The sequence below is a fragment of the Gambusia affinis genome, linkage group LG06 (genome assembly GCF_019740435.1).
Source record: "Gambusia affinis linkage group LG06, SWU_Gaff_1.0, whole genome shotgun sequence".
Lineage (NCBI taxonomy): Eukaryota > Metazoa > Chordata > Actinopteri > Cyprinodontiformes > Poeciliidae > Gambusia > Gambusia affinis.
Window position 1 is genome coordinate 18,043,776 of NC_057873.1, and position 27,481 is coordinate 18,071,256.

The following is a 27,481-nucleotide window of genomic DNA, read 5'->3' on the forward strand; positions in this document are numbered from 1 at the left end:
TTCCACCAGGAAACTGCAATTAAAATCAGTAGAATTTGTTTGGTATCCAGCACAAGATGAGTGGAAAGTGATGATGAACAGGATATTCCTGCTAAACAGACTCTAAAATCTAAAAATATTAGTTATCAAATCCCATCACTTAAAGATACATGTGAAATTATAGTAAATATGAATATTAAAGAAATCTGGCTCTGGTAAACTGTGACAAAAATTGATATGAAAGACATTTATATAAGATTTAGAAAAAGGTAGGAGATACCTGGAAAGTAGAAAGAGAGAGGGAACTTCAATTGCATGGATCAGAATAAGCCATAAAGGCTTTAATAAATCTCTGAAAATAATTGGTAAACATGAAATAAGGCTTTGTGACAAATGTAAGTGGCCTGAAACAGTTCAATATGTTCTTATGCCTATAACAACATATAGCTCAGGGTATCCTAGCCACCCCCTCCAATTATAAGCATTTTTAAGCCCAATCTTAAAATTATACCGAGTCTGCGTCACAAACTTTCTCATCAATTCGCTTCTTTGTATGCCATATGATAGACAATGATTAGGTGATGCTTTCTGCTAAACAGTTAAGTCAGAATTATCCCAATTATAAAAGAATGTTTACCTTTTGCGATAAACTGGCAGTAATAAACTCACAGTAAATTCACAGTTCAGTTTGGGGAATTATTGGTTTCGAAGTGTAAACTTGCCAAGCTTCACACATTACCTCTTAGCAGTCCCAAAAGAGTTCAAAATAAGGTCAGAGCCCTCCCATCTGGGGCCCTTTTAGTTGGAGGAGTCACCAGAGGCTGCTTTCTAAATGGGATCACAAACTCTGCTCTGATGAACTCACTGCTGCTGCCCTCATGCCATACTTTTTCTTTTCTCTTTTTTTGAGATAGGTCAGGCTTTTTGTTGTGTTAAGGTTTCAAGAGTATTAATAAGTGGGTATTTTTGCCATTTTGCTCAACAGTTTATCTTTCATTTCAAAACCCACCTGTGTCCTTCTTGCACCTGCCAGTAGCAAGGCATTTTAATTGAAGTACCTACATACAATTCATCTCTGGCTATTATTGACTGTCGACAGAGAAGCTAGAAGGAAACAGTCTGAGGCCGTTGACTGGAGTACTTGTCAGAGAACAGTTAGTAATTACATCTATAGATTTCCCTTAGGTAGAAGTAAAACTTTGCATGAGCCAAATTCAATTTGTGTTCACTGAACTGTCTTCCTTTCTTCTTTCACTCCTTAATACCTTTCATCTTGTTTTTCCTTTCTTCTGTTCCTTCATGCCTTTTTTCTTCCTCTTTGCTTTTCCTCCATTTCTTTCTTCTGTCTTCTCCTTCATCTTTTTTTCTGTCTCCCAATCCATCCTTGATTCATGTTTCCTTCTTTATTTCTGTGATTCTTGACCTTCTCATCTTCTTTTTTCTTTACCTGCATTAATTCCATATGGGTTTTTTTTTCCTAGATTCTTCCTTTCTCCCTTCACTTCTTTCTCTATGACTGTATTGAATCGGGTACATTTTGGAGGGAAATGTGTCAGGAATGTGCATGGGGTTTCCTTGAGAAGACAGACTGATGGGTAATGTGAGTCAGTGGAGAAAAGGTTTGCTGATGGTCTCTGGTCATCTTATCCTTGGAAAACACATTTTTTCTGCATATAGGGAATCCCTGACAGTAACAGTAAAAATTGTGAATGAGAGCACAGTCGATGTAAAAGTGCTAAGACAGACAAAATATTACTCTTGTGACAATCGGTGTAATACAGATTGTGAATCACTGGCGCTGATGCACAGTCACTTCGACTCACCCTCAGTCTCAGTCATTCACGCAACTATAGACTTGCATGCACACCCACATGTCCTACTCTCTTCACACATTTTTCCACAGGCTCCCGTCCTCACACATAAAAGCACACGCAGTCACATGCTCCAGGGAATGATGGGACGATAGTACAGATGGCATACTAGAGTATTCTTCTCTGTATATGAAGGTAAAACTGCCAGAGCAGTCATGTAGGGTGAGAGAGGAGTAAAGATGAGATCTGCAATGTGGGAAAGAATCCATTCCTCCAAGAGAAACAATTGGACATAACTATATCAGCAACATTTTGTAGCACTTGTCACTTCGAGTAACTTAAAATGTTCAGAGAATTATGGTGTAATCTTTTAGGGACTTTGTGTAGGAAAGATTACATAATTGTTCCTGTGACTGCATTTGTAGTCAGATACAATCGGCATGCTAGTCAGTGTTTATGACAACTTGTCTAGAAAAGGAGGTTGTTCGACTTTTTTGTTGTCTGTCATTTTGACTATCAGAGTTTAAAAAAAATCCTGCCATAATCAACTTTTACCTGCCAGCATCTAAAATAATAATATGACATATTCAACAGTATTTAATTTTTATTCATCTTAGCAAATATTCAACCCAAACAACCTGAACGGTGAATCCATTTTGTGTCATTTCGCATCAGCCAGATGAATATTTGTAACTCTCTGCGATGTGACGTATCACAGTCAAATGGTCAAAGCAGGTGAACCAAAAACAACATTAGCCACCAGTTCCTGGTTCTTCTAATGAATTTTAATGTTTAACTTTTTGTATTTTTTAAGCTCTTATGGATCTTATACCAAATTGGCAACACACCTGCGATTCATTGGACCAAACCAAATGACAAAATCTAAACAGAGAAACAGGATTACAGTTATTAACCTAATTTACAAATTCATCTACATAACTAGATGAGTTTGTAATGGTCTTCAAAATAAAATATTTTATACAGAGGAACTCAATAGGTTACTTTAAAGAAAAAAAAACAAATCAATACAAAAAAGAAAGCCCTCCATTTGGTAGGACGCAGTGATGCAACCAGTGACATCACAGATATTTAGATTAAATCAGGAAGTGCTGTGCCAGCCGCCGCCCGTACACCTCCTCAGGCAGTAGCATCCAAAAGGGACAAACAATGGTGAGTAAAAAAGAAAAACATATCATTTATATTCATCAAATGGTCCAGAAGTGTTAACTTTAACTGAAACATATACATAAATGTAAATTGCTATGTAATGCTACCACAAACAAACCTGTGATAGTGAGTGAAGCAAAGTTGGAACAGGAATATTTAAAGTAAACCATTAAGACCACTATAAAAAGATTAAATAAATCAGAAATAAGAATAAGGGACAAGAGGACAAATGCACTCCAAAGCCTCTAAAGTGCACTGTAGTGTGTTATCAGCTTCTAGATAGCAAGATGCATTGAATGTGGTGTCTGGGTCTGAGATGATGCAAAGATGCCGTCGTGAGAATGTTTTTTTGATTGATTCAGTTACCTATACTCTGTGTGTAATCTATGAATTTGACAAATGGCCTTCAGATTTTTCCGTCTAAGTTTTAAGAAACCAGTCAAAGATGGAAAATAAGCAAACCTCTGCTGAGAATAAAGACTTACCATTTCTCAAATTGTTAGGGTGATCTAATTATATGTCTTTGACATAAGCACCACCTTCAAAACAATTATATTTCAAGAACACCTGAAATCTGACCTATAACACTTGTTTACAATATTTTAATGTTATGTTGACTATTTTATGTCTAAAATTAGTTGTTCAGGTTCCTCAAAATACATGTCAAATCCCTCACAGGTTTTTTTCTTAAATAAACCGTTCTTAAATCCATTAGCTTTATACATTGATTGATGTGTTATACAGTCTTTTTTTCCCTTAGTATCATTATCAAACAATAAAGGAGTAAACTCCTCCAGTTGTGTTTTATATACTATATCTGCTTATGTGTAATTAATTTTATAAAAATTACATTTCTGAATAAAAATCTAGCGTGCCAAATTGCATCTTGGGATGGACAAATGGTTTACCCATGAAAAATGGTTTTGATAGATAATGACACAGACTAATTCTATGTATGTAAATGAAATAGTTTATGAGTAGCCATCAAATTTGCTGCACAATATAAGTTCCAAAATTCTTGACATGAAAACAGCACAGAACTGACCAAAGCGTTGTTTATTCATTCTTTTTATAGAACAAATCTATATTTCATGAGCAGGCTGTGCTTAGAAATATCTGCCCTTTTCATTTGTTTACCTACAACACGCACAACTATTGAGCCATTCAGCTTTAGAAATATAGATTATAATCATTTATTACAATAACAGATATTTTTTGGATGTATTGCAGTAAGTGCATTATAGAGTTCAATGTTGCCTTGTGTATTTCTATGTTTGTTTTGGTTTTACCATCTATTTGAGTAGTTGTTTACATCATTTTGGTGGATTCAGTGATGTCTACGTGTCATTATGTGGCCTACCCTCAAGACAAAGAAATCGAGTCATACATTTGTCAAACACAGCTCCCACAAACCTTTTTGTGAAGATGAGGCTGAGAGTGTGCATCTGAATGTTTGATGAAGCATGTGTGGCTTACTGTATAAGCCCGGTGGTGTATTTAATTAGCTCATGTTACAGGACGATAGTGTCTGACCCACCTAAACTCATGAATATACAACGCATTAAATAGAGATATTTTCATATATTAGAGAGAAGTTAGTCTTAAAATCCCCAAATTAAGTTGTTGAAGTATACTTTGAAATCTAATGATATTCAGGCTTAGCTCCTGTTCTTCTTGTATGCATTCATGTGTCCATTTCATTAATATGGCGCAGGCTTATGTCATATTTATTTATTTTTTTCATCTAAATGTGAATGCTATACCTCTTCTTGAGTGTTAACAGCCTCTGAAGTAGGTTTTAGGTGTTTACTTTCTTTAACATGTGACCTTCTCAGCATGTCACCAGGTTCTGCATAGGCCCTGGAATGAATCTCGCATTTAAATTAGGTGTGTTGATTCTTCTTAGGCAACATGAAAATGAAGCTTTCCATTTTCTTCCTGTGTCGAAGAAACTATTCCAATGTATTACCGGCAATATTTTTTCCAATAAAAAACATGACAAATAATTGAGGACTAAAGTCTTAAAATTTTTTATTTGTCTTGTTTTACCTGCTTAAAGGGATTTTAAACTCAAATTTGTTGACAAAAAAGAGTGGCTCCTTTTGCTAAATATAGTGATGGTGACCAATACGTGGAATAAATGTTGGAGGAAAAGAAAAGTTATTTATACATAGAAAGTTTCAATAGTAACACATGCAATATGGTTATACAATAAACCATATTGTATAACCACTTCATTTATCTACTCAGATAAATGAAGTAATCTGAGTAGATTTGCTACATTAAGATAGAAAAAAACAACACATTATCCATGAAAATGATTAACTAGGATGAGGTAAAATCATAAGGTCTTGGGTGAGACACCAGTCAAATCGCATTCACTCTCATGTTCTCTCTAAAAATTTTGAACTTTCATCATACCTATAAATTGACTTAAGTTTGCATTATTAGATACTCAGTGACATTATGGTTGTTTTCTAGTTCAGTAACTAGAAAACACTCAGTGGAGAGTGAAAAATCAAGGAACTTAAATATACTGAGGGAGAGAAGAGAGTTGTAAGGAACCAAAGGGTCTAATCAAAGGTAAATAAAAGCAGCTGGGGAAGGGAGCAGGCGAACTCTAACAGGGAAAGAGAAACAGCTGGGAACAGGAGCTGAATGTCGGGCTGAGGGTAAGGTGGGAAATAAACAGAGCAAGGGGAATAAAAAGTGGGGGAAAAACTGAACCTAATTTACATGGTAAACAGAAAAAAATGACTAATCTAACGAAGGAAAGAAATTTAAAGCAGAAACAAAGAGAGCAAATGAACTACCACCAGGATTAAACTAAAATGGCAACATATTTCAAAGATGATGTAGAAGTGATCAAAGCGGAAACAATAATGAAACTAAAGATCTTAAAACCTACAGATCACAACATACAGTACCTTTACATAAAACTGCTCTGAGAAAAACAGAGTTCAGTGATAATTACAGAATTAGCACTGAACTCTGGCATTTATTTATAGTAACCCTTTTTTGGAAGAATTAAATAAGGAGAAACTTGTGATGAATTACCACAATCTGTATTGTCTTCTTATTATTTTCATTTTGTAGGATTTATAACTAACTATGCATATGTTGACATATTTTTTTTTTAATCTGTCAGTTTCTAACCCTGATATTTTTTTTATTGTGATCATTATCATTTTTTAAGAAAATAAAACAAGTGTGAATTCCCAGCCTCATGTGTTTTCTCCGTAGATTCTTTAATTTTTGTAAGATTTAACGTTTTCTTAACAAGACTTTTAACATTTGGATGCATTATCCACATATAAGTCCAGTGTTTTAACACAAGAACTTGGAAATCAGCCGTGATCACAAATAATGTTTTAGGGTTGTTTTGAAGATTTCTGAAAACACTGAAAAGGGTAGTTTTTTTTTTTTATATATATATAGGCAATTCAGCTTGGATTCATTTTATTTTAGTTTATGACTGGTGTGCAAAAGCATCATCATAACACAATATGAAACTACTATTTTTAAAATCGAAAGATGTGCAAACACTTCAGTTCTGAGCAATTGGACTGAACGGGTTCATGAGAAGCACTGATTGTTGCACCATATCAATCCAGTAAACTTAAAAACAAAACATTTATTCCCAAAGCAAATGTCCTGACATGCCAAGAAAATTAATTTTACAATCTTGTGCAAATGAGAAATCTGTCCTTCTTATAAAGACATATTTTCCTTGTTAACTTCAGATAAACACATTAATGGCACATTAATGGCACCCAATCTTTGGGATTTATATTTTCCGTCTTGTTTTGGAAAGTTTATCTTCTTCGTACTTGAATAGGATAATGTGTCTCTTGTGTGAAGGTCTTAACTGTGCTAAATGTCCTTCTGAGAGTTTACCAGCTGTTTGTATGTATTTGCTTTCCTGATGGTTTACTATGCATCTTCTGATAAATTGAAATGTATTAAATATTGTTCTTAGTCTAGCATTTCTGTTTGGTTTTAAAAGCCAGAGCCATTAAAAAGTAACACAACCTCCACAGAGGACAGTAGAGACTGAAGTTAAGAAGATCCAGTGCATCCATTTCCTGTGAAGCCCTCCAGTGGAAAACACTTAAGTGCAATGTGTTTTTTATTCTGAGTAATACATATTTGCATACTTATCTTTTCATATCTTAATTAGGAATACAAAAAAATATATGTGGGTTTAGAAAGGTTAATCATTATTCGGAGATAATCAAACATAGAAATGCTATTTAAATTGCTTTTGCATTGTTAATTTCATACAGCTAGCCCTAATTTTTCTGGCTGTTGCCTACAAAACTGTTTCACTATCAGTGAAAGCTGAGCCACAATAAATTACTATTACCGGTAAGTCAATTTAGATTTTAATAGGTAAAGTATTTAAGGAGAACTGAGACATTTGTGAGCACACAGTGATGGAGAATAAGTCAGGAATGTGTGCATGTTTTTTTTTACATTTAGTTTTTACTTGGGGTTTTCACTGAACTGTTACCCTGAAGTGTAACAGCTCAGTGAAAAACTAACCTGAAGAGGTTGGAAATGTTTCAATGTGTTTATCTAAAAGGACAATCTTTTAACTACAACATAATCATTCATAAGTCTTTGCTTTTTTCTGTGCAGGATTAAAAGCCTCCTTTGGATGTGAATTGTAATTTTGGAAATATTCTCTCCAAGTTTGCTTTTTTTATGTAGACACATTTAGTTGACTCTCTTTATATTACCAACATACTTGTTTAATCACAAATATCTATTCTATCCATTTGAATTCCCAAACACCCCATTTTCACATACTGAGATAGACACAGACCTGGCTTCCAGTTTTCAACATTCAAAAGACAGTTTTGCGTTGGAATTCTTGTTAAAGGGGGTTATTATATAAAAGTGACTTTTTTTTTTTTTTTTAAGCTTTAATTCATGTTAAATATTATTTTATTCCTTCACCAAAAACTTAGCTTGAGTGTTGGCCCTTTCATGTCTGTTTGAGAAATTATTTCATCTCCAATGTCAGCATTTTTCTAACTACGGAAGGTAACATAGTTACTTGATTGTGCTATAAAATGGAACTATATATTTGGAAAATGCATAAAACTACCTTTTGTTAAACAGTGTGGCCAGAGCCATGTGTACCATGGATGAAAATAAAAAGTTTCTTTCAAAATCAGGGCTGCACAGTGGTACCCTTGGTAACATGATGATTTCAGCAAGATGGTCATTGATTCAAATCCCAGGCTGGGGACTTTCTGTATGAAGTTTGTATATTCTCCATGTGTATGTGTGGTTTCTCTGTGGGTACTCTGGCTTCCTCCCACAGTCCAAAAGCATGACTGCTAGGTTGATTGATCTCTCTAAAAGTGTCTGTTTGTGTGATTGAGTGCACAGTGCATGGTTCTTCTGTCTCTGTGTTGCCCTGCAATGGACTGGTGAACTCTCCAGGGTGTACTTTGCCTCTCGCCCAATGACTGCTGGAGATGAGCATCATCCCCCCTCACAACCCTGCATGGATAAGTATGTTTAGATAATGGATGGAAAGATGCTTCAAATCTGGATGTAAACAACTGTGTTAATTTTCCAAAGCACATCTTGTTTAGCCATAGAAAATTCTCATTGCAGTTTAATTAACTTTATATACTTTTATATTCTTAAGCACTGGGATAGATACATACGTCAGTGAAGTTGTTTCTTTGACCCAGATAACTCTGTATTTACTATTCAGCATGCTTATCATGTTTTGGCAGGTATGTTTAAGGAGTGATCACACTGAGGCATTTTGAGAATAGAACTAGACACTTTAAAACCACCTATAGGTAAACCATGTCCTTTGAAATAGCTTTTTGCACCTGGAGTTGTTGCACCGGAGTGTGAAATTAAGGAGGTGAGAATATTTAAGGGATTTAGTACAACCACAACACCACAAGGCAAATAAAAACAGGACATTACAACAAGATGCATTAAGAGTGTCACAGCAACAGAAAGCAACTCTGTGCAAGCTCCTCCCTCCCTTTTTTTCTTCTCTTGTACCTCTTAGTCTGACCACTGTGATGAATGGTTTTGATATCATGTGTGTTGGCGTGTGTCTGTGTGTGCGTGTGATGAATGTCTATGTTCATACTGGACAGGCCCAGAGGGTTTTTGCTACTGTTAGTAGTGCTTAAAGATGACTGGAGTAAAAAGCCTTGCTGTCACATCTCTGCCCCACACACTCACTCGCTCTCTCGCCATCTCTCTCCCTCTCTCTCTCTGTCTCTGATTCACACACACATATTATCCCTGTTTAAAAGGTTGTGTCCTAGGGGTACCCAGCAAAGCACTTTGACAGGTGACATGCACTTTCCTTCTTTCGTTCTCTTTTATCTTTTCTCTTTTCTTTCTCATCCCCCCCTCTATCTTTTATCTCTGCTATTCCAGACCTTGTCGGTGGGGGGAAAGTTACTGCAGCACATTGTCAGTGTAATGCAGTGCACTGTGTGGCTGCGGGTGTGTAAATCTATGTGTGCATGCATGTCTGATTGGTAGATCATGCTGTGAGCAGATATGTTCTGGATCACAATTTTGCCCAGAGTGTTTATGCCAAGTTTAATATTACAAGTGTAATAACATGCCTCAGTGACTACGGTGACTAAAGGTCTTGGAGACATTTTTTATTTTTTTTTAAGACCATGTTGCATAGAAAACCGGTTTTACTTCTTAAAGATCAAGATATTTAGAAATTTTCTTTCATTAATCACTGATGTTATGCATGTCCAGCTATGAAGGAGGAGGCCAGTTTAATGGTTCGATTCCACAATTCACTTTATTAATCGAATTTCAGATTCAGCAGGAAGAGGAGGAATTTCAGGATTTAGCTGCGTCATTGATAACTGTCCCCTTGTTCCCCACATAGCCCCACATGAGCTCACCTCATTTATTCAACCCTGAACTAGAGACTGAATTCTTTGACTTATTTCTGGATTATCAAGTCTTGCCTCAACTTGGTAATTTTGATCTAAATTACAAGTTTTCTCAGTCATTGCCCTAAGCAGTCATTTATAGTTATTCGAAACTAGACTCCTACTGGCACAACGCTCACTTAATTTGAACAGAAAATACAATATTATAAATATAAAATAGATATATATTATAATTATTAAAGAACTGCAAGTTAGGAGCTCATTCAAATCTGTCATTTTTTTATATTGATCACTGCACTTTTGTATGCTGTAAGTGATTGAAACCGTGCACACAGTAAAGGTGATTTCGATTCAGTACTCCAGCTGCAATACTTCAGACATTCCTGCAGAGAACAGTTGGAGGAGCAGAAAGTGTAGCTGGAGTGCTTTTTTTTCTTGCCATGGCTCCATACAGCTAAGATTTATAGACTGCATGTCTAATAGCTATCATGTTATCCATCCATCCATTATCTAAGTGCAGGGTAGCTGGGGGTTTGGTGTCTATTTCCAGTAGTCATTGGGTGAGAGGTGGGGTACACCCTGGGCAGATCACCAGTCCATAGCATGGCATCACAGATACAGATAGAAAAAAAAAACCCAGCAATGTATGCACCGACTTGCATGAAAGGAAATTAACCTAACAGTTATGTTTATGTTTATGCCATAGTATTATCTAGAATAGCAGGTAATAAATTTATCTGCTATTTTACAGAAATCACACAGCAACAATTAGAGGTTGGTATTATAATTGATGTATTACTTTCAAGAAATAATTTTCCTGATTTTTGGCCACTATATGCTAACCTGCACTTACTTGCATAGAGACCCAAATCTGAACAGAATTCTAAAGTTCTATACACTATAAATTGGCTACATGCAGCAAAATAAACACTTTAGGAGAAAATGTAACTAATATTTGACTTACCTTGGGAAGCAGGTGCATTGTGTTGAACCTCTTGACACCTGAATGAGTCAGACATTCTCTGCTTAGGCTTGACCTGGGCTTTTGCTGTGCTTCACATCTTGTAACAAACCTTTCACACGTGCACAGACATCCGATCCATTAATACTTTTTTGAAGGCACCGCATAGATGCAACAGGCAAACTCTATGGTGCCAATACTTTTGCTTCTCACAATACTTTATCATGTACTTTAAAAAATACACAATGCGTTCAAACATCACAGAAATAATTTAGACTCATGGGCCTCATATACGCCCAAGTTCTCATTTGAACTTGTACTGTATGAAGAGTCATCAGTTTTGTTTGTGATCCTTCCTTGTCTTTTTGATGGAGGAGAACCAAGATTCCTGCTGTATTGACCCTGATAATTTGCTGACCCTAAAGAAATGAACATGAGATATTAATGGGATGTTACCAGAATTTGTTTGTTTGCTCAAAACCTAACATTAAAAAGGGGCAAAAGTGCTGATTGATCAGATTCCATGGCTAATTTGCCAGAGATTCAATAAGCTACAACACACATACACATTGGCATGTGTATGTCCTGGCTTCCCATTTTCTCCCGAATTCTTGTGCACATGCACTGGTGAATAGCTTATACAATGCCAATGCCAAAGAATTAAGTTTTGGAGTCCGTTTTTTTTTTTTTTTTAATCTGCAGGACCATCAGATTTAAAAAAAAAACTCAGAACATGATAGGGCTGCACAGTAGCGCAGTTGGTAGAGCTGTTGCATTGCAGCAAAAAGGTCCTGGGTTCGATTCCCAGCCGCGGGTCTTTCTGCATGGAGTTTGCATGTTCTCCCTGTTCATGCGTGGGTTCTCTCCGGGTTCTCCGGCTTCCTCCCACAGTCCAAAAACATGACTGTCAGGTTAATTGGTCTCTCTAAATTCTCCGTGGGTGTGAGTGTGAATGGTTGTGTGTCCTGTCTGTTTTCCGTGTTGCCCTACAACAGACTGGCGACCTGTCCAGGGTGAACCCCGCCTCTCGCCTGGAACGTTAGCTGGGGATTGGCACCAGCAACCCTCCCGACCCCATTAGGGACAAAGGGTGTATAGAAAATGGATGGATGGATGGACATGCTATCCATACTTTTACAAAATGTACGCAAAAATGCTGCTGTAAAAATTCTCTTTTGTCTTGTCAAATGTGCCAAACAAACACTTGCTTGTATTAACAAATAAAAACTTTCAAATATTTCTGGGGAGTGTGGTGTAAGGATCCAAGTGCTAAACCAATTTGTATCTCCAACAGTTTGATCAGTACAAAGTCTAGTTTGTAAAGGCTGTCACCCCAGGCGTATATGTTTACCACACTTTTGATTGTTACACTAAAGATCTCCTCACATCCCAAGGAAGCCAAATGATATTACTTTAAAACGATCGTCAAATGAGAATTTAATAGCTTTGCTAATTGTCGATAATCTGTCTTGCTTGTAATATGGAGGCAAAACAAAGGCAGCTACACATCAGCCAGCATCACTACACCTACCAACTGTGATGACGGCAAAGGCTGTGAATGCCTCTCCTGGGTAACAATCTTAATTTGATCCTAATCTGTATTCTTCAACACCTGAAGCGCAAATGGTTGTCCTGAAGAAGAGCAAAGGTCTAAATACGGGGGACAAAGAGTGAATCACAACAGTTGTACCCAGAAGCATTTTTTCTGTTTATGCCCCTACTTCTGACCTGATATTCAACCCTGTGCTGAAAAACCAAAGCTAAAAAAAGACATTGTCCTGGAGTCATTTCTGTGCATGATTTTGCTGAAGCTGATGATCCTGAGTGTGTGTATGCAAAACCATTTCACGACTGAAGCCTCAACACATGTAAAAGCTTTGAGCACATTTAAAAACTTGTTTCCAGGTGGTCTTGGTATCCGCAGGGGTAGTTTTCTCACATTCTCTGGTGTTTTGTATATATTACCTTTTCTTTTTTTCAAGTAAAAGTCTGCTTGGCAGACTCTTGTTGCTCTCAGATTCCCTCGTGGATTTTGGAACAGCTCTCTTCCTTTTCCCTCAACATTTTCTTTCTTTTATTCTTAAGCAGAAGCAATGCCTCAATTCCATCTCTGCTTGGGGCTGTTTAGTGAAAGAGGGAGGAAAAAGAGAAGTCTGACCGTGATGGACAAGAGAAGGAAGCAGACCGAGGGATGAATGGTCTCACTCATAAGCACAGTGAACCAGAAACGCACACAAACCAACAGCACACACTGTGCTCTATTATTCCTAATAATCACTACCCTGTTTATGAACCATTTGTGGTTGTCTTATCTTGTAAACTATGTTCTAGAAGAGAGAGCCTGATATGATTCCATACAGAGGCCAAACGCTGCTGCCAGATTTCCAGGCTTGATCTTTTATCTTGCTTTTGTAAAGCTGTTGATGAGAACAGTTGAGAACTGATGTCCATTATAAATCCTCAGCAATTGAACATCGACACATTTCACATAAAACCAACCTAAAAATTTTCTTATAAAAAATTGATGCATTTTTGTGTGTTTTTGAAAACTCTTAGTATCTTAACCTGCCATGATTTAAGGTTGATTCAATATGGCACATTAAAACTAAACTTAACTAGATCTTGAAAACAGTTTTCCTACCTGTAGGCCTTAAATCCCTGCTTCTTGCAGCTGTTGAAAACTTAATGTGTTTATATTGTTTTTGATCTTGCTTGTTGATTTTGTTCATGTTGTAACATTGCCTCTTGAAATTGCTGTTTGACATCATAAGATTGCTTTCTGGGTTGAGAAAATAAAGCATGTTGTGATGGAGAATATGACCAAGGCTCCAGAATGGTTTTCATTGTTTTGTTTTTTTATTCATAGTAAGCATCATATTTGATAAAATGACCACTCTAACATCTAGGTAGCTGCACTAGCAGGAATTCCATTGTGTCATGTTGAACAAAAATAAAATCTATAAAATGGTTGTGCTCTCTGCTAGATCCTATTGATCTTCAGGGTTTGTTTTTGTCTATATTACATCGCCTCTGTCAGTAGAAAAGTCCTGTGTTTTTTTTTTGTTTTTTTTTTGTTTTTTTTTTTTGTCTTTCAAAATGCAACTTTTATATTAGTTTGGCTTGTATTGATCAGTTTAAAATGGGCATCCTACCTACAAACTATGAGTGAAGAAATCAATGATGGATGTTTTAAGATTCTTTTTGAGAGATAAAGAATCTACCAGAAACAACATAATTTTTTCAACGTTTTCTTTGTATTTGGACTGTAGCTCACCAAGTTATAATTGGTTTCATGTACAAAGTTGAGAAATACTTAAAAAAATTAAAAAGCTGACATAAAATATACTCAAAGTAGCTGAGATTGCAGTCAAAAGTTGCTGAATAGTGATGATGTTGTACCAAAAATCTGCATCCATTCAAAATGTAATCTCGAGACATTTCCTGTCCAAAACTCCAACTCTAAACATCCATGGTTTTATTTTTTAATATTATGTTATCTTGCCCCAAAAAAGTCAATTTAAGTTAATTCTGCATATACTGTATGGTGAAAAATTACTTTTGTTCCAACAAACTGTAGAAAGGTTTCTTATGATTTGCTTATGTTATTTCTGTTAAGATTTGCAGTTTTGTGCCACTGAAATATGATACATGGTACAAACTAAATACATGCACCAATATATTTGACTTGGCTTATATTATTTTCTGTTTTAAGATATCGTTGACCTCTGCCTGCCCATTTTAATCAACTCATTACAATAACAGGCCTTTCATAAATTTTAGTCACATATTTCTATGCTAAATGTGGGTCTTTCAGCTGCTTTTATCTTAGTGCAGGTAAGGTAATGAGAAACATCCTAACACTGGAAGACTGCTAATGTGCCAGAGATTCACCTTTTTAATAAACAATTCATAAGGGTCAAGTAGACAACAATTTTGGCAGCTACCATCTTTCATTCTGAAAGTGAGCTGGTCAGGGAAACAGGAAAACATTACAGGAAACTATCACTGGCTAGCTGTTACCAGCACCTCTAGAGCTTTTCTCAATTCCCTCTGGAAAGAATTGATACAAATATTAGTTCTTTCCAGATAATTTTAAGATGAGGAAGAGTTGAAAATAAAACAAAAACAGAAAAATAAGGATGTATATCAGGGTTAATGCTATCTTCCTTGGGTAATTGGGTTGACTTTTTGTTCCTTCTTAAAAGAAATAAGCACAATTATTTCTTGGATTGGTATAGCAATCCAAAATACAGGCTGGATTGCTATACCTTTGTCACGTTTTTATGGAATATGAAATAACATGGTTTAAATTCTTCAACACTCTAGTATCACCACTCTTGGTACTGTGCCATGCAGGAAGTGATCGCGATACAGTCCAGGCTACCTACATGTTTTTGGGACAGGTTACACAATGGTAGAGTTTCACAGCTCTGATACAACATGGTACACATGAAAACAGCCATGGGGTTTCAGTGCTATGTCGATGTTAATCTTTTGCTCCTTGCTCTGTCTGCATAGCTGGATAAGGATTCGCTCACCTTGGCACGGCAACTGTTTAGGTAGGATTATATTGTATGTGACAGAGAATGGTGCTTCAAATTCAAATATTCACATTTAGAGCCATACCAAATGTACCTTTAGTTGCACTTTATATAAGTAGAAAGATAAGTGACGGTTTTAAAAATGATTTTTGTAACAATTGCATTACTTAATTACTATCTACAATTCTAAAATTAAATATTTGACAATTGGACAAAAATGTTGTATGATAAGTTTTGCATTCCATATTTACCTTATGCAAAAATTGTGGAAATAAGATCATGAATGGCTATGGCTTAATTATAAATAAATATGTTGACTGCAGCACATTTGCTTTTACGTGGAAGGATGATTAGATACTGTCTTGCAGCACTGAATAAAATTTATGCACAAGACCTTTCCACTGAAGAGTCTACAACTGGAAACGGACTGAACAGTGAATGAGGACAGTAGATCTTCATCTAATTATATTGCTCATTAAAGGTTATTAGTGCCGTTTATGTTTGCCCTACCCTCTCCAAGTTTTACTGTGCTGCACTGTAGGCCTTTCTGACCACTGTAGAAAAAAAAATACACTTCATGGCTTTTAAACTGGCTTGTATCCCTCATTTTTCTTTATTTTTGCCTTTGCCTTCTGGTAACGACAGAGCTCACAGCATTTTGCTGTGTAAGCTGTCTGGATAATGTGTCCGCTACAGGGCTGTTATTCAGACTAACAAAAAATAATAATAAAACAAAAGCAACTGCAGCATCAGGACAGAAAGTGTGGAAGTTGTTTGCATATGATGAAGAGGAGCTGATTATGCCCATGAAAGCTGTCATAGGTGACTGTGAGTAATGTGTGTGCAGAACTTTTGGTTTGGTGCTGAGCTGTGTTGATATGTGCTGACAGTTTAATCAACAGCAGGTTAATATCTGCGCGTTTTCTTTCGGTCATGTGGAGAAAATACAAATTTCTAAACGCATAAGAACCAAAGTAAGAATCGAAGAAGGCTGGTGAGAAAACAAAGTATATCTTTTGAGGTTTTGTATTTTTTCTCACAGCTAAATGTTTCAGATCACAAAAGAAATATCAATAATTTCCCCTTAAATAAAAATAATTAGTTTAACACTGACTTTAGATGAGGCAATTGAGAACTGCAATTCTGGCCACTGAGAAAGTTCACAGCTTACCACTCACACACTTTCGGAATGGTTTTGTAACCATTTCCAGATTTATACATTTTAAATCAACTGAATTTGTATAATGCCTTTCCTCATACTTACCAGTACACTTTACATGACAGACACACTCACTCATCTGCACACGCATTCATACACTGACACACAGATCATCAGGGCTACATGAGATTTGTGATATATGGAAGCTGGAATCGTGCCTACAAGCTGTAGTTGTCAATCGCACTTTGTTTCTTCTCTGCTCTGGAATTTCTGGAGATTTCAACATGGCGTACTGCTTTTTAATTTATTTTTTAGCCTATTTCATTTGATCAGAAATGTTGTGTTTGTAGGATTTCTTAATTGGCTTAGGAGTTATCAGGCTTAGATTTAGCAGGTGAAGTTGTTTAAATTTCCAAAGTGTTTTTTTAATCATTGCTAAATCAAATCATTTCAATAAGTAGGGATTGTATTTTCACATTCTTCCAGGTTTGTTTAGCTGGTATTCCACCCTTAAAAAAAAAAAAAAAAAAAAACCTGCATTTTTGCGTTAGCTCAGGTTATCTTTGTCAGATATTATAATGGGTCAATATATCTGAAACATTTCAGATGTAACATAATTGGTGAAATAGTTTTATCATGATACTGTACTTGATCAACCATCACAGTTAAATTATTGCTCTGTAACATGGAAGCATGTTGAGATACATGAGTTGTACAGAAATTTCACAATAAACAAAGACCTGAGTTCTGAACACGGGATGATTGTGCAGTCATATAAAAAAAATGCATGCTACCTTTTTAACTGCTTGACAGAAAGAGTGAACAATCAGTATCACCTAAAAAATGATCACCGTACACATGATGCAGCAAGAAAAGGCAAGTAGGAGACCACAAAAGGCAGAAGAAAGCCCTATGAGACCCATTGTGTCCAGTGTTTTTACTGTAGTGATGATGCACCATGCCGCTGGTCCCCTTCTCTCATTAAAGCTTTATGAACCAAGCTTAGTGCACGTTTTATTATAATGACGCCACTGTCTGGCACATACTAGCCTTGCGGCAGCCTGGTGTTAGTAGAGGGGGTTGTAAAGTGACAGTCCCATAGAGACATAGATCATAATGGGAAATGGTGGAAGTAAAAAAAAAAAGGGATGAGAATGTTTGGATTGCAAAGCCAAGATTAAAAGCACATGGGAGTTAAGAAAAGTGGAGGTGATTCAAAAAAGACCTAAGGAAAGACTGTCTTTTGTTTGGTTGTTTAGACTGCAGGCTCTGTGGTTTTGGTGTGATTTAAAAATGAGTGGGGTTTAGGCTGTTAGAGATGGCTTTAATGGAGACCCAGGGGCCTGATAAAACAAAAGGTTTAAGAGATCAGTTATTAATTGCATCAAGGTCAAAGGAATTCAAGTCAAACTTTTTTATTTTTTGAGTCAGTGGATTGAAGTTCTTTTCTTTTACGATTAATAAGAAATCCACAAAATCTTTTTCTTTTTAAAATGGCGGTTGAGTGAAATGAGCTTTTCAAGTGCAATCTTTTTTTCTAATAACAGCCTTAACATACAGCAATATTCAATCACATGCTGATTCATTAAATGACTGTATAGTCATAGCTCTCTCAAAACATACATGAAAAAAGGAGTTTACCCATCTGTCTAATTCACAAAGCCCCACCAACTAGGAACCCATCATGTACAGCTCAGTGAGTTCTTATGGCATAGAGAGTACTCTGTATGCACCCCTCTGTCAAGTACTTCTGATCACTTCAATTGGAGAAATGTTCCCTAATTTCAAAACTTTAACTCACTTGGCATTTGCAAGTCTGCAGGGTGGCAACAGAGCACAGATTTATCTACAGATCAAGCCTGGGGCTTTCATAATTTAACCTATACCATAAATTATAAATAATTTATTTGGACCATGATGGCCCTTTGGTTGATTTTTCTGAAGGACACTTTTGCTACTCCTAAGAAATATCTCAGCCCTCCACTCTCTTTTGACCAAAGTTGTCATAATTTTGTTATTTGAGCTGACCGGAGTTGGACTCCAACTGTGGCACTGTACAGTATCGAACTATGAACATGTTCCTTTTATGTTTGAAATCAATAAATGAAGATAAATACCTTGTTATTGGGATGTGCTGTTAATACATACAAATGTCAGATTTCACCGTTTTTTGGCTCATAAATAAGTTGTCTCATATTGGATATGGCGTCATTTCCAGCTCCGAGCTCCAAATTCAGAGACAAATCTAACACTGCAATAATTCAGTGATTGCTATGAAGACAGGCATTCGCTGAACTTGTTTTGATTAAAAAATGTCATCTGAGACTTATTTCTGTACTGATGAAGTGAGATATTGTTCTTGCAGTTTTGAGGAGTGTCTCTGCACTGCATATATTAAGAGGGAGCTTTCTGTGAGGAATTTTTTTGTGTGTGTTCAATACATTTCTTTTATTTGCTAAGTTTGTTGCAGAAAGTCATATTTAAACAGAAAAAAAAAAAAAAAATTCCATACAGTTTTGCAGCAGACTAAACAGATCCAATGTCTTTTCTGTTTAAAACCTGTTGTGTAATGTTCTGAGATTAAACTCTGATTAAGTCACATGCAATTTCATCTCAATGGACAAGGCAACATTATTTTCTGTCTGTGTTCTGGTGAAGTTATCTGAACTGTGGCCTTAGTACCTGGCCCTTAAATGGTCAGGCCAGTATTGCCATTTTATAGCAAAATCAAGTCACTATGTTACATTCAGGTGTTATAAAAATTCTATATCAAAACAAACTAAAATGAAATTTTGGTATATTTGACTCCTTGAAATTGGCCTCTGTCTCTTTAAGAACATTCTGCCCTTTCTGACACTCCCTCTTTTTAGCATGTCATCACAATAATGCTTCTCCATGTCATTTGTTGATGCTGTTTACTTCTTGGTGAAGGCATTTTTTTATTCCAAAAACACTGAACTGAGAAGTAGTTTGCATGAAAAGCTCAGCAGACTCGCAGTTCCACCGGGTGTTTTCTAATTGCTGCTACTGCTAGTCTGGAGGAGCGAGGGGGGACGGAGAGGCTCAGTTGAGGACAAAAGCTCAGAGGCGGAGCTTTGGGTAAATAGGCGACGCATTGCAGGAGAAGTTGTTAAGGTACTCCTGAATGGCTGACATGGGAGAATCGAGGATTTGAGTAATGAGGAAACAATTATTCTGGCACCAAACACTGCAACCACCAGAATTTTCTGATAAATGTAGACCTGAAAAAATGAAGACAAATGTTCCAAAATAGACTTGTAAACATATCAATGCTTCACTTCATTAGTACACAAGTCAGACCATCAAACAGAAGCATATCCAAACAATGGTGTGTGAGTTTTTAAAGTATGTAATAAATCCCTTAACCATGTGGTAAACGATATCCAAAGCATGGCTTGGAGAAGAAGAGAGCATATAAATGAAATCCTCATAATCCAGGACAGGCAGAACAAGGAGCAACAAGCCCCTTGTTGGATTTAAAAGACAAATATGACTTTATTCAAGAAAGAAGTTACAACTCAAGCTTTTTCACCAACATTTCAATGCGAGTTGCAAAAGAAAGAGAGTCATCAAGAAAAAATAATCTACATATTTATACAGACAGGCACAAATAAATCCCTGAAAAGTGGTACTTGATCAAAGGCTATGCAATTTAGATTTGGAATTTGAAAATGTCAGGAATTTTCTTGGAGCCTAACATTTTGAGTTGCTGTGATGTGACTGAATGTATTAACCCATTTTATCTAATAAAGTGGCTGGTGTGTGTATATTGATAATCTTTTGTTTTCAAATGATGTTCATTTCTACCAGACAACGCTTTCATTAGGTGATTGCTATCAAAAATAAAGAAGTGTAATTTTTCTCAACTGCTTTAGTATAATTATATATTCCTGCTGGTTGTCAGCGTCAATCCTTTGCACTGTCATTTTAAATTTAGATTTTTTTTTTTTTTTCATATCATAATTTATTTCCTCTAAGTCTGAAGTACATCACTGCTTTATCTGTGAAAAATTAACACCTTCCAGTCTCAACTGTTCACCTGTCTCTCTTATGTTCAGAAACATTAAAAAACATGCAGAGTCTTTGTAAAAAACCAACATGAAAGTCACTTAGGATGGCATGACTCAGCAGCAGCTGAATGACGCATGCTGAGTACAGCTCATATGCAAGTTCTCTGAATTGAAGACATTTAGCTCCTGTCATAATCTAAGACTAAATCCCTGCCTTATCGCCGGCCGGGTGCAGAGGCCATGGCTTTGTTTAATTGCCACAAGCCGAACCGTCAAAGCAGCATTTCCCTCAGTGTTTACCCCCACTGAGGCTTATAGCTGATAATGGAATTACTCTCAGTCCCAGGAGGGGGAGGAGAAGAAGAAGAAGAAGGATGGAGGGAGGGCAGGAAAGAAGAGATGAGAGAGTGGATGGTGGAAGCTGAAAGAGAGGATGAAGGGAGTCTGCCTTAAAAACAGAAGAAAGAATCTAGGGATATAGATGATGCAATGTACGAAAAGATTAAAAAAAGAAAATGAAGAAAAGGAGCTTTTGGAGTCGTGCAGTTGTTGCTAAAAGCGCAGCCTGCAGCCTTTGTGCCTTAGTGTTTACTCCTTGATGACATATCACTGGGAAGCGAGTAAATTATAATGCAGGACGAAGTCAGAGATCAGCAACAAAAAATAATAAAATATCTGCCTGAATTGATAAACGCGGCCATTTATGATGGTAGTGGAAAATAACATTATGGAAATTAAAAAGCGGTCGCCTTTTTAGACCACGTTCCCAGATTTTGGTTTTAATTTAAAAGGCTAACCTTTTTCATTAAGTCAAATGTTTTTAATTGTTTTGTTGTCCTATTTTCTTTGCTTGTGCAGTCCTGCCAAATGACACAATCTTTAAAACTTGCTTGTGGTTCGTCAAGGAGTTTGAATCTTCAAGTCTTCTTATGTTCAACAATAGATCCTAAGGACATTTAGCTTTAAGCAGGGTTAGATATTTGACTCTAATTTCTTTAATGACTGCTGATGCAGCTAAGTCAGTTGGTTCTTGTTGATGAGGGCAGCTTTTTTATTTTAATCAAAGTCTGAAATGTGCTGGCTTGTGGGCATCTTAGATTTCAATGCGTGCATGTGCAAATGTTTGAGCTTTGAATTTCTTTTTTTTTGTTTCTGTTTTTGTACATGATGTTGTGAGGCAGATGAGATTTTTCTTATGGTGGCATGAATCTGTTTTATCTTTGTCTGAGACAAATTTGATTGATGCCGTTTCAACTTCTGTCGAGGTTAAAAAGGTACTTTTGAATTTCAGGCACATACACTTTTCAAAATATGCAGTTTGTGGGTCTAATTAGGAAAGAGGAGGTAGTGTACGGCTGACACAAGCTGAAGTGGTAGCTCATTAAAATGGTTGGCATATTTAAACATATTCCACAGAGCGAATTTAATTAAGACCCATGTGTTCTGAATTCTCCCCCTCTGCAGAGTTCTGCAGACCCTCTGCAGAACTCATTTACAAAATCAGAAGAAGTTTTTCAAAAGTATTTCTTTTTTCCACTTTAATTTGTGTCACCCAGTAAATCTTAAATTTTTGTTTCCTTAATTTTCTCTTGTTCTCTTCCAATTTCATCCAATTTTGCATTTTGATTCCCATATCCTTCCCCGTTTCCCCCTTTCTTCTCGTCCTTCACCACATTAGTTTGTTCACAGTATTCGAGGGGGGTCTTCGCCATCTTTGGCCTTTACGACAAGCGGTCGGTGAACACGTTGACGTCGTTTTGTGGAGCCCTGCACATCAGCCTGGTGACGCCCAGCTTTCCCACTGAGGGCGAGGGACAGTTCACGCTGCAGCTGAGGCCGTCCATCAGAGGAGCTCTGCTGTCCCTACTTGACCACTACGACTGGAACCGATTTGTCTTCCTATATGACACAGACCGAGGTAAATACACATTGACAAGTATAACTAACAAGGTGTCGCACAGAGATTTTTCAATTTATTGCTCAGTGTTTTCATTACCTTTAGAAATAGACCTGTATTTTTGAGGGCTTTATCAGATTAAATGCTTGATATCTTTAAAGTACATCGCACATTTTGTGTGGTAGCGTTACTTGCTTGTGCATCATTAGTTACATTTTGCAAACACAATGAATTGCCTTATAGAGAAGAGGACAACCCTTTCCATTGATCATATCCCCAAACAAATGAGCAACAGTGCCTGCAAAAATTGTTCCTACAGGTTGAACTTTTACTTTTATGTTTAACTTCATGGTGGTTTTTTGGGGGGCAAACTAACATAAAATAATTCATAGTTTTGATATAGAAGGAAAGTTTTGCATGGCTGTAAAATGTCTTTTGTACAAATGCAAATTAAAAATGTTGGGTGGTCGTTTGTATTTATTAATTGACTTTTGAAAGTAAGTGGTGGCATTAAAGTTTGTTTCAGTGTATCAGAGTAGAAAATACCCATGTAGCCACACTTTTCAGATTTTAATTTATTAAAAAAGTTATTGAATTATATTTTGTGTTGGGCATGATGGGGTAAAGTGTCCATAAGTAGTGATATGCAAGTCATATACATCACAGTTTATTTCAATGTAGCAATTCACAGTAAAGTTTTATGTTTTACCATTTTGTTGTACATTGGAACCTATGTTCATTATCCAAATTATATTAGCATATTGTTTGAGAGAGCTTTTTGTTAATGGGGAGTAAAAAACCTTTAAGCACCACTATAATTTAAATGCCTCCAAATTATTTCAGTGCTTAATTGTAAGCACTGCTGTGATTACTGGATCTGAATAGTTATTCTGCTCTATGACTCTGCCCCTAGTTAAATACTCGGCTGCGGGAGATTGAAACAGATTCCAAAATTCATTTGGGCATTTATTTGTGTGACACCACAAATTGGCTCTTCCTTTGGATTTGAAAACTGAGAACAATGTCTGTTTTTCAATTGCTTCAAGTGAAAATTGTATTAGACTCTCAGTGTTAATCTGAGTTAAAGTGAAATTCCATAAAAGGAGAGAATTTGTGCCAATAGATCTAAATTGGCTTGACTAAAGCTGCATAAGAAAAGGCTGTAATTTGTCTCATTCCAGCAAGAAGCAAGAAGGTGCCCCCAATTCCTCAAGCATTCACCTGCCTTTAATTTAACCATGCAGTCATGAAGTATGAGTAAGTTAGTGGTGCAGGAACAGATTAGGCCCCTGGCCATAAGCCATTGTCATGGGTATCCTCAGAACACTTTTTTTTCTCTCTCTCTCTTTTGCACACATGCATGCACACGCAGACAAATTCTCTGCCATGAGGAGTGAAACACAGGTCAAATATGACGCAAAGTCCCCACAGACCTCTGTGTGTTTGTGAGCTAGGAGTACTAGAGAGCTGTACAGTGTGTAAAGATGTGTGGACCCTGTCTGTGCCTCTGCCAACTTCCATGTGGTCCAGGTTGTCAGGGTTAGTACCCAGGGGAGTAGCTACAGAACGAGGAAGGAAAGAGGGAATGAATCAAGTTGGCGAGGCAGCCAAAACGTTGGAAAATACATGGGTCCTGGGAGGAGATACACAAGGTGATGGAGATGAGGAGAAGGTAGAGGTGGATGTCTGCCTAGAGAGGGGAGGCAGGAGAGAGATAACAGAAAGGACAAACAAGAGGAGTAAAAGGACAGACAGGATCACAAGCCTCAGGGGATGCACTGTAGGAGGAAGGGAGCAGAGAAAACAAGGAAAAGAGGGAGAAACTGAGGAAAGGATAGATGCACAGAGTTTGGACTGTACTCACCCATGACTCGGCCAAGGCAGGACCCTTCATTATAGGCTCCCATCAGGCCCTGCTGCTGGTAATGTGCTGGAAAATGGGCAGTAACGCTGTTATCTGTTTTATGTCCCCTGCTCTGCTCCACCGATAGCCTGCTGACACATGGATTCTCACACAAATATCCATGTACACACATAATTGCATGCAAAGACAAATGCAGTGCTCGCACTTAAATGCAGACACACATCAAAAATGGATGCATGTAGTCCAAAGACAGCATCTATGCATGCAAAATATTTATAGCATAAAATGTGGCTCCGAGCACACTTACATTTATTTTATGATAGAAAATTTTGTTTTTAGCAACACTGTGGAGTCCATGGAGATAAGGCGCTAGAAATTAATTCTGTCTTGTGTGCTTCCATTTATATTGAAAGATAAAAAGCCAAAGTTTTTTTTAAATTTTATGTGCAGGTGACTTTGAGTTAAATATTTAGGGTTTTTTCCCCACTCGATTTCAGTGTAAAAGGATAAAGCACCTTGAAAAAGCTTCCATAGAGCTTAAATATTTTGTGAGATTACATCTAGAAACTTGAGAAAAATGCTTTTTATGTGACAGACCAACAGAAAGAACCTGTCTTTGTGAGGTCAAAGGAAGATGATACATGAATTTTAAAAAAGAATAAAGTTTAAAGGACTTATACTCAGTCTTCTTTACTATGATGGCACTAAATAATATTTAGTACAAATACCTATGTATTTAGTACAAGGCACTAAATACATAGGTACAATGTATTTATTGTGTGCAAATACACAATAAATACAGTTCAACTATTTGTACTTTCATTTCAGTATAAATCCAATTGATCTCTGAGAGCCTCATAAATGAACACACAGCATCAGACTGGCAAGAATAAGATGCATCTTATTCCAAAAAGGACGTTTGTCTTGTTACTGGTTTGGCAGAAAGCTATCACTGCACATCGTACATAATAAACTGCCCCCATGCCAACACATGGTAGTGGCAGCCTTATGCTGTGGGAATGCCTTTCTTCATCAGGGACAAAGAACCTTGTTGTAATTGCTGGGAAGATGGATAGAATCTAGAAACAATTGACTTGGCTCTAGAGATTCATCCTCAGTGACTGTAAAATTACAGACAGAGCTATAATTGAAAGGTTTAGTTAAAAGTTTTCTAACTCCAGTCATTGAGAACTGCTGCCTTGCAACTTTTAGATGTGGTTCTGCTTCAGAACACCTACATCAAGTAATTAGGTCGTTGGCAGGTTTTGTAGAACTTGACTGCATTCTCATTAGGTAGTTCAGCCATTTGACTCAGGTTTAAGTCAAGAGGTTTGTCTCCATTAACTTCTCACATTCAGTGACTATGATCACATTTGACTATGTAAAATACCACAAGCTCAGACACATTTGAATGAACATCATGGGTGAACACCAGTTTTCCAGTTTTGCAACATGTTTGCCATTGAATTTGGACCTTTACTTTGACTTGTCCATTGTACCACATGAATATGCTTCGGTCAAAACCAGAGGTGTGAAATGACACGTGTGTTCTAAAGATCTTTAGTTGTGACCTTAAAAGCGAAAGCTTTACTACACTGTTTTGCTAAAACTGTTTTGCTCTTCAAGGGAGAACCAGTTTATTCTTAAGTAACTTAAAGATCCATGTTTGTTGCTGTTTTTTTTTTGTTTGTTTGTTTTTTTACGGATATAAAGAAAGTACACCTTTTAAAATTTCTATGTTATCATCTATCACAAGCACATAAGAAAATGCTGGCTTTTATGAAGGCCTAACATTATTTACAGTATGCCTCATCTAAAGAACTCAAAAGTATGCAATAAATTATACACCCATCAACTAAAAGAAAGCAAACAAAAACAATATGTGCTTTTAAATAACTCCCATGTACTTCCTCTAGGACTTACGGAGAAAAGAAAAGTAGCAGGCAGGTGTTATTTTATGAAATGCACAAAAAATGTAACATCTACAAATGGGATGGCTTGTCTACACAGTTTTCAGGGTAGAAAATTTCCAGATGTGTTTTACACCAAGGTGGAAAGGCATCAATGACTTTACAGATAAAAATATGCTGCTAAAGGCTCTAGAAAGGGCTCCCATAATACACAATTTCTTAAAAAAAAAACAATACCAAATCAGCATGGACACCTTGAATTAACTTTCACACAATGGTGGTAACGGTGATAGGAGTTCGCCCTGCAGTGAACGGGTTGCTGGTTGTATCCCAGCTCTTACCTGCTTCTGTAGTTGTGTCCTTGTGCAACATTTCACCTACCTTGCCTGCTGGCGGGGGTTAGATGGCCCGGTGGCGCCGGTGTATGGCAGCCTTGCTTCTGTCAGACTGGCCCCAGGCAGCTCTGGTTATTGTCCAGTAGCTTGCTACCATCAAAGTGTGGGCGTGTGTGCGTGTGTGTTAGTGTGTGAATGGTTGAATGCTCTTTGGTCTCCTCTAGACTTGATGAAACACTATACAAGTACAAGCCATTTACCATTTGCCATTCACACAGTGACTGACTGGTGATGATTTGGGCTTGTCTTGCCACCACAGAACCTCTGCATCTCCTGAGGACTTCTGTTTGTCCAACTGTCTGTCCTAAACTACATCAGAAACGGCAGAATGAACCTAAACACAGCAGGAAATCTACAGTAGGATGATTGGCAAAAAAAACAAAAAAACATAATAATCTGTCTACTTCCAGACCTCAGACTGATTAAAATCTGTTACAGGACCTTAGTTTGTAAATCTCAACAAGCTGAAAAGGGAGGCTATGCTGCTGGATGATTGTATGTATTCAATTTTAACATAGATCTTTCCATTGAGTTTCATCCTAGTTAAATAGATTATATTTGGAATAGGTTGTGTGTTGTACAGGCAAGATTAGTGTAAAAAGACTTGAGAACCTGGTTAAGATGAGTCTCGTTATGTAATCATATGTAAATCTTTATATTTACATAAGAAATCTAAAGATCTACTTCTTTAGATTTTGAATGTAGTTTTTTTTTGTTTTTTTTCTCCCCATGCGAGAGCCTGATTGTAGTTCCTTGTTTAATAAAATATTATGTAGCCGAGTACTGGTTTTTCAAGGTTCCTTTTATCATTTTCACCCCACTTTAAAATCCCTATTTACTTGGAGAAATAAAAAGCGT

General features: G+C 36.8%; 1 protein-coding gene across 8 annotated transcripts in view; it reads left to right on the top strand.

The window, feature by feature from the left end:
* Positions 1–27,481, top strand: part of gria4a (glutamate receptor, ionotropic, AMPA 4a) — a 121,546-nt gene that overhangs the window by 16,979 nt on the left and 77,086 nt on the right. For all 8 annotated transcript variants that reach the window (XR_006370800.1, XM_044118620.1, XM_044118619.1 and 5 more), the window contains exon 3: positions 22,236–22,475. Coding sequence is in view for 7 of the 8 variants with exons in the window: in XM_044118620.1 (XP_043974555.1) it covers positions 22,236–22,475 (240 nt within the window). In the remaining variant the exon portion in view is untranslated. The remainder of the gene's footprint in view (positions 1–22,235; positions 22,476–27,481) is intronic.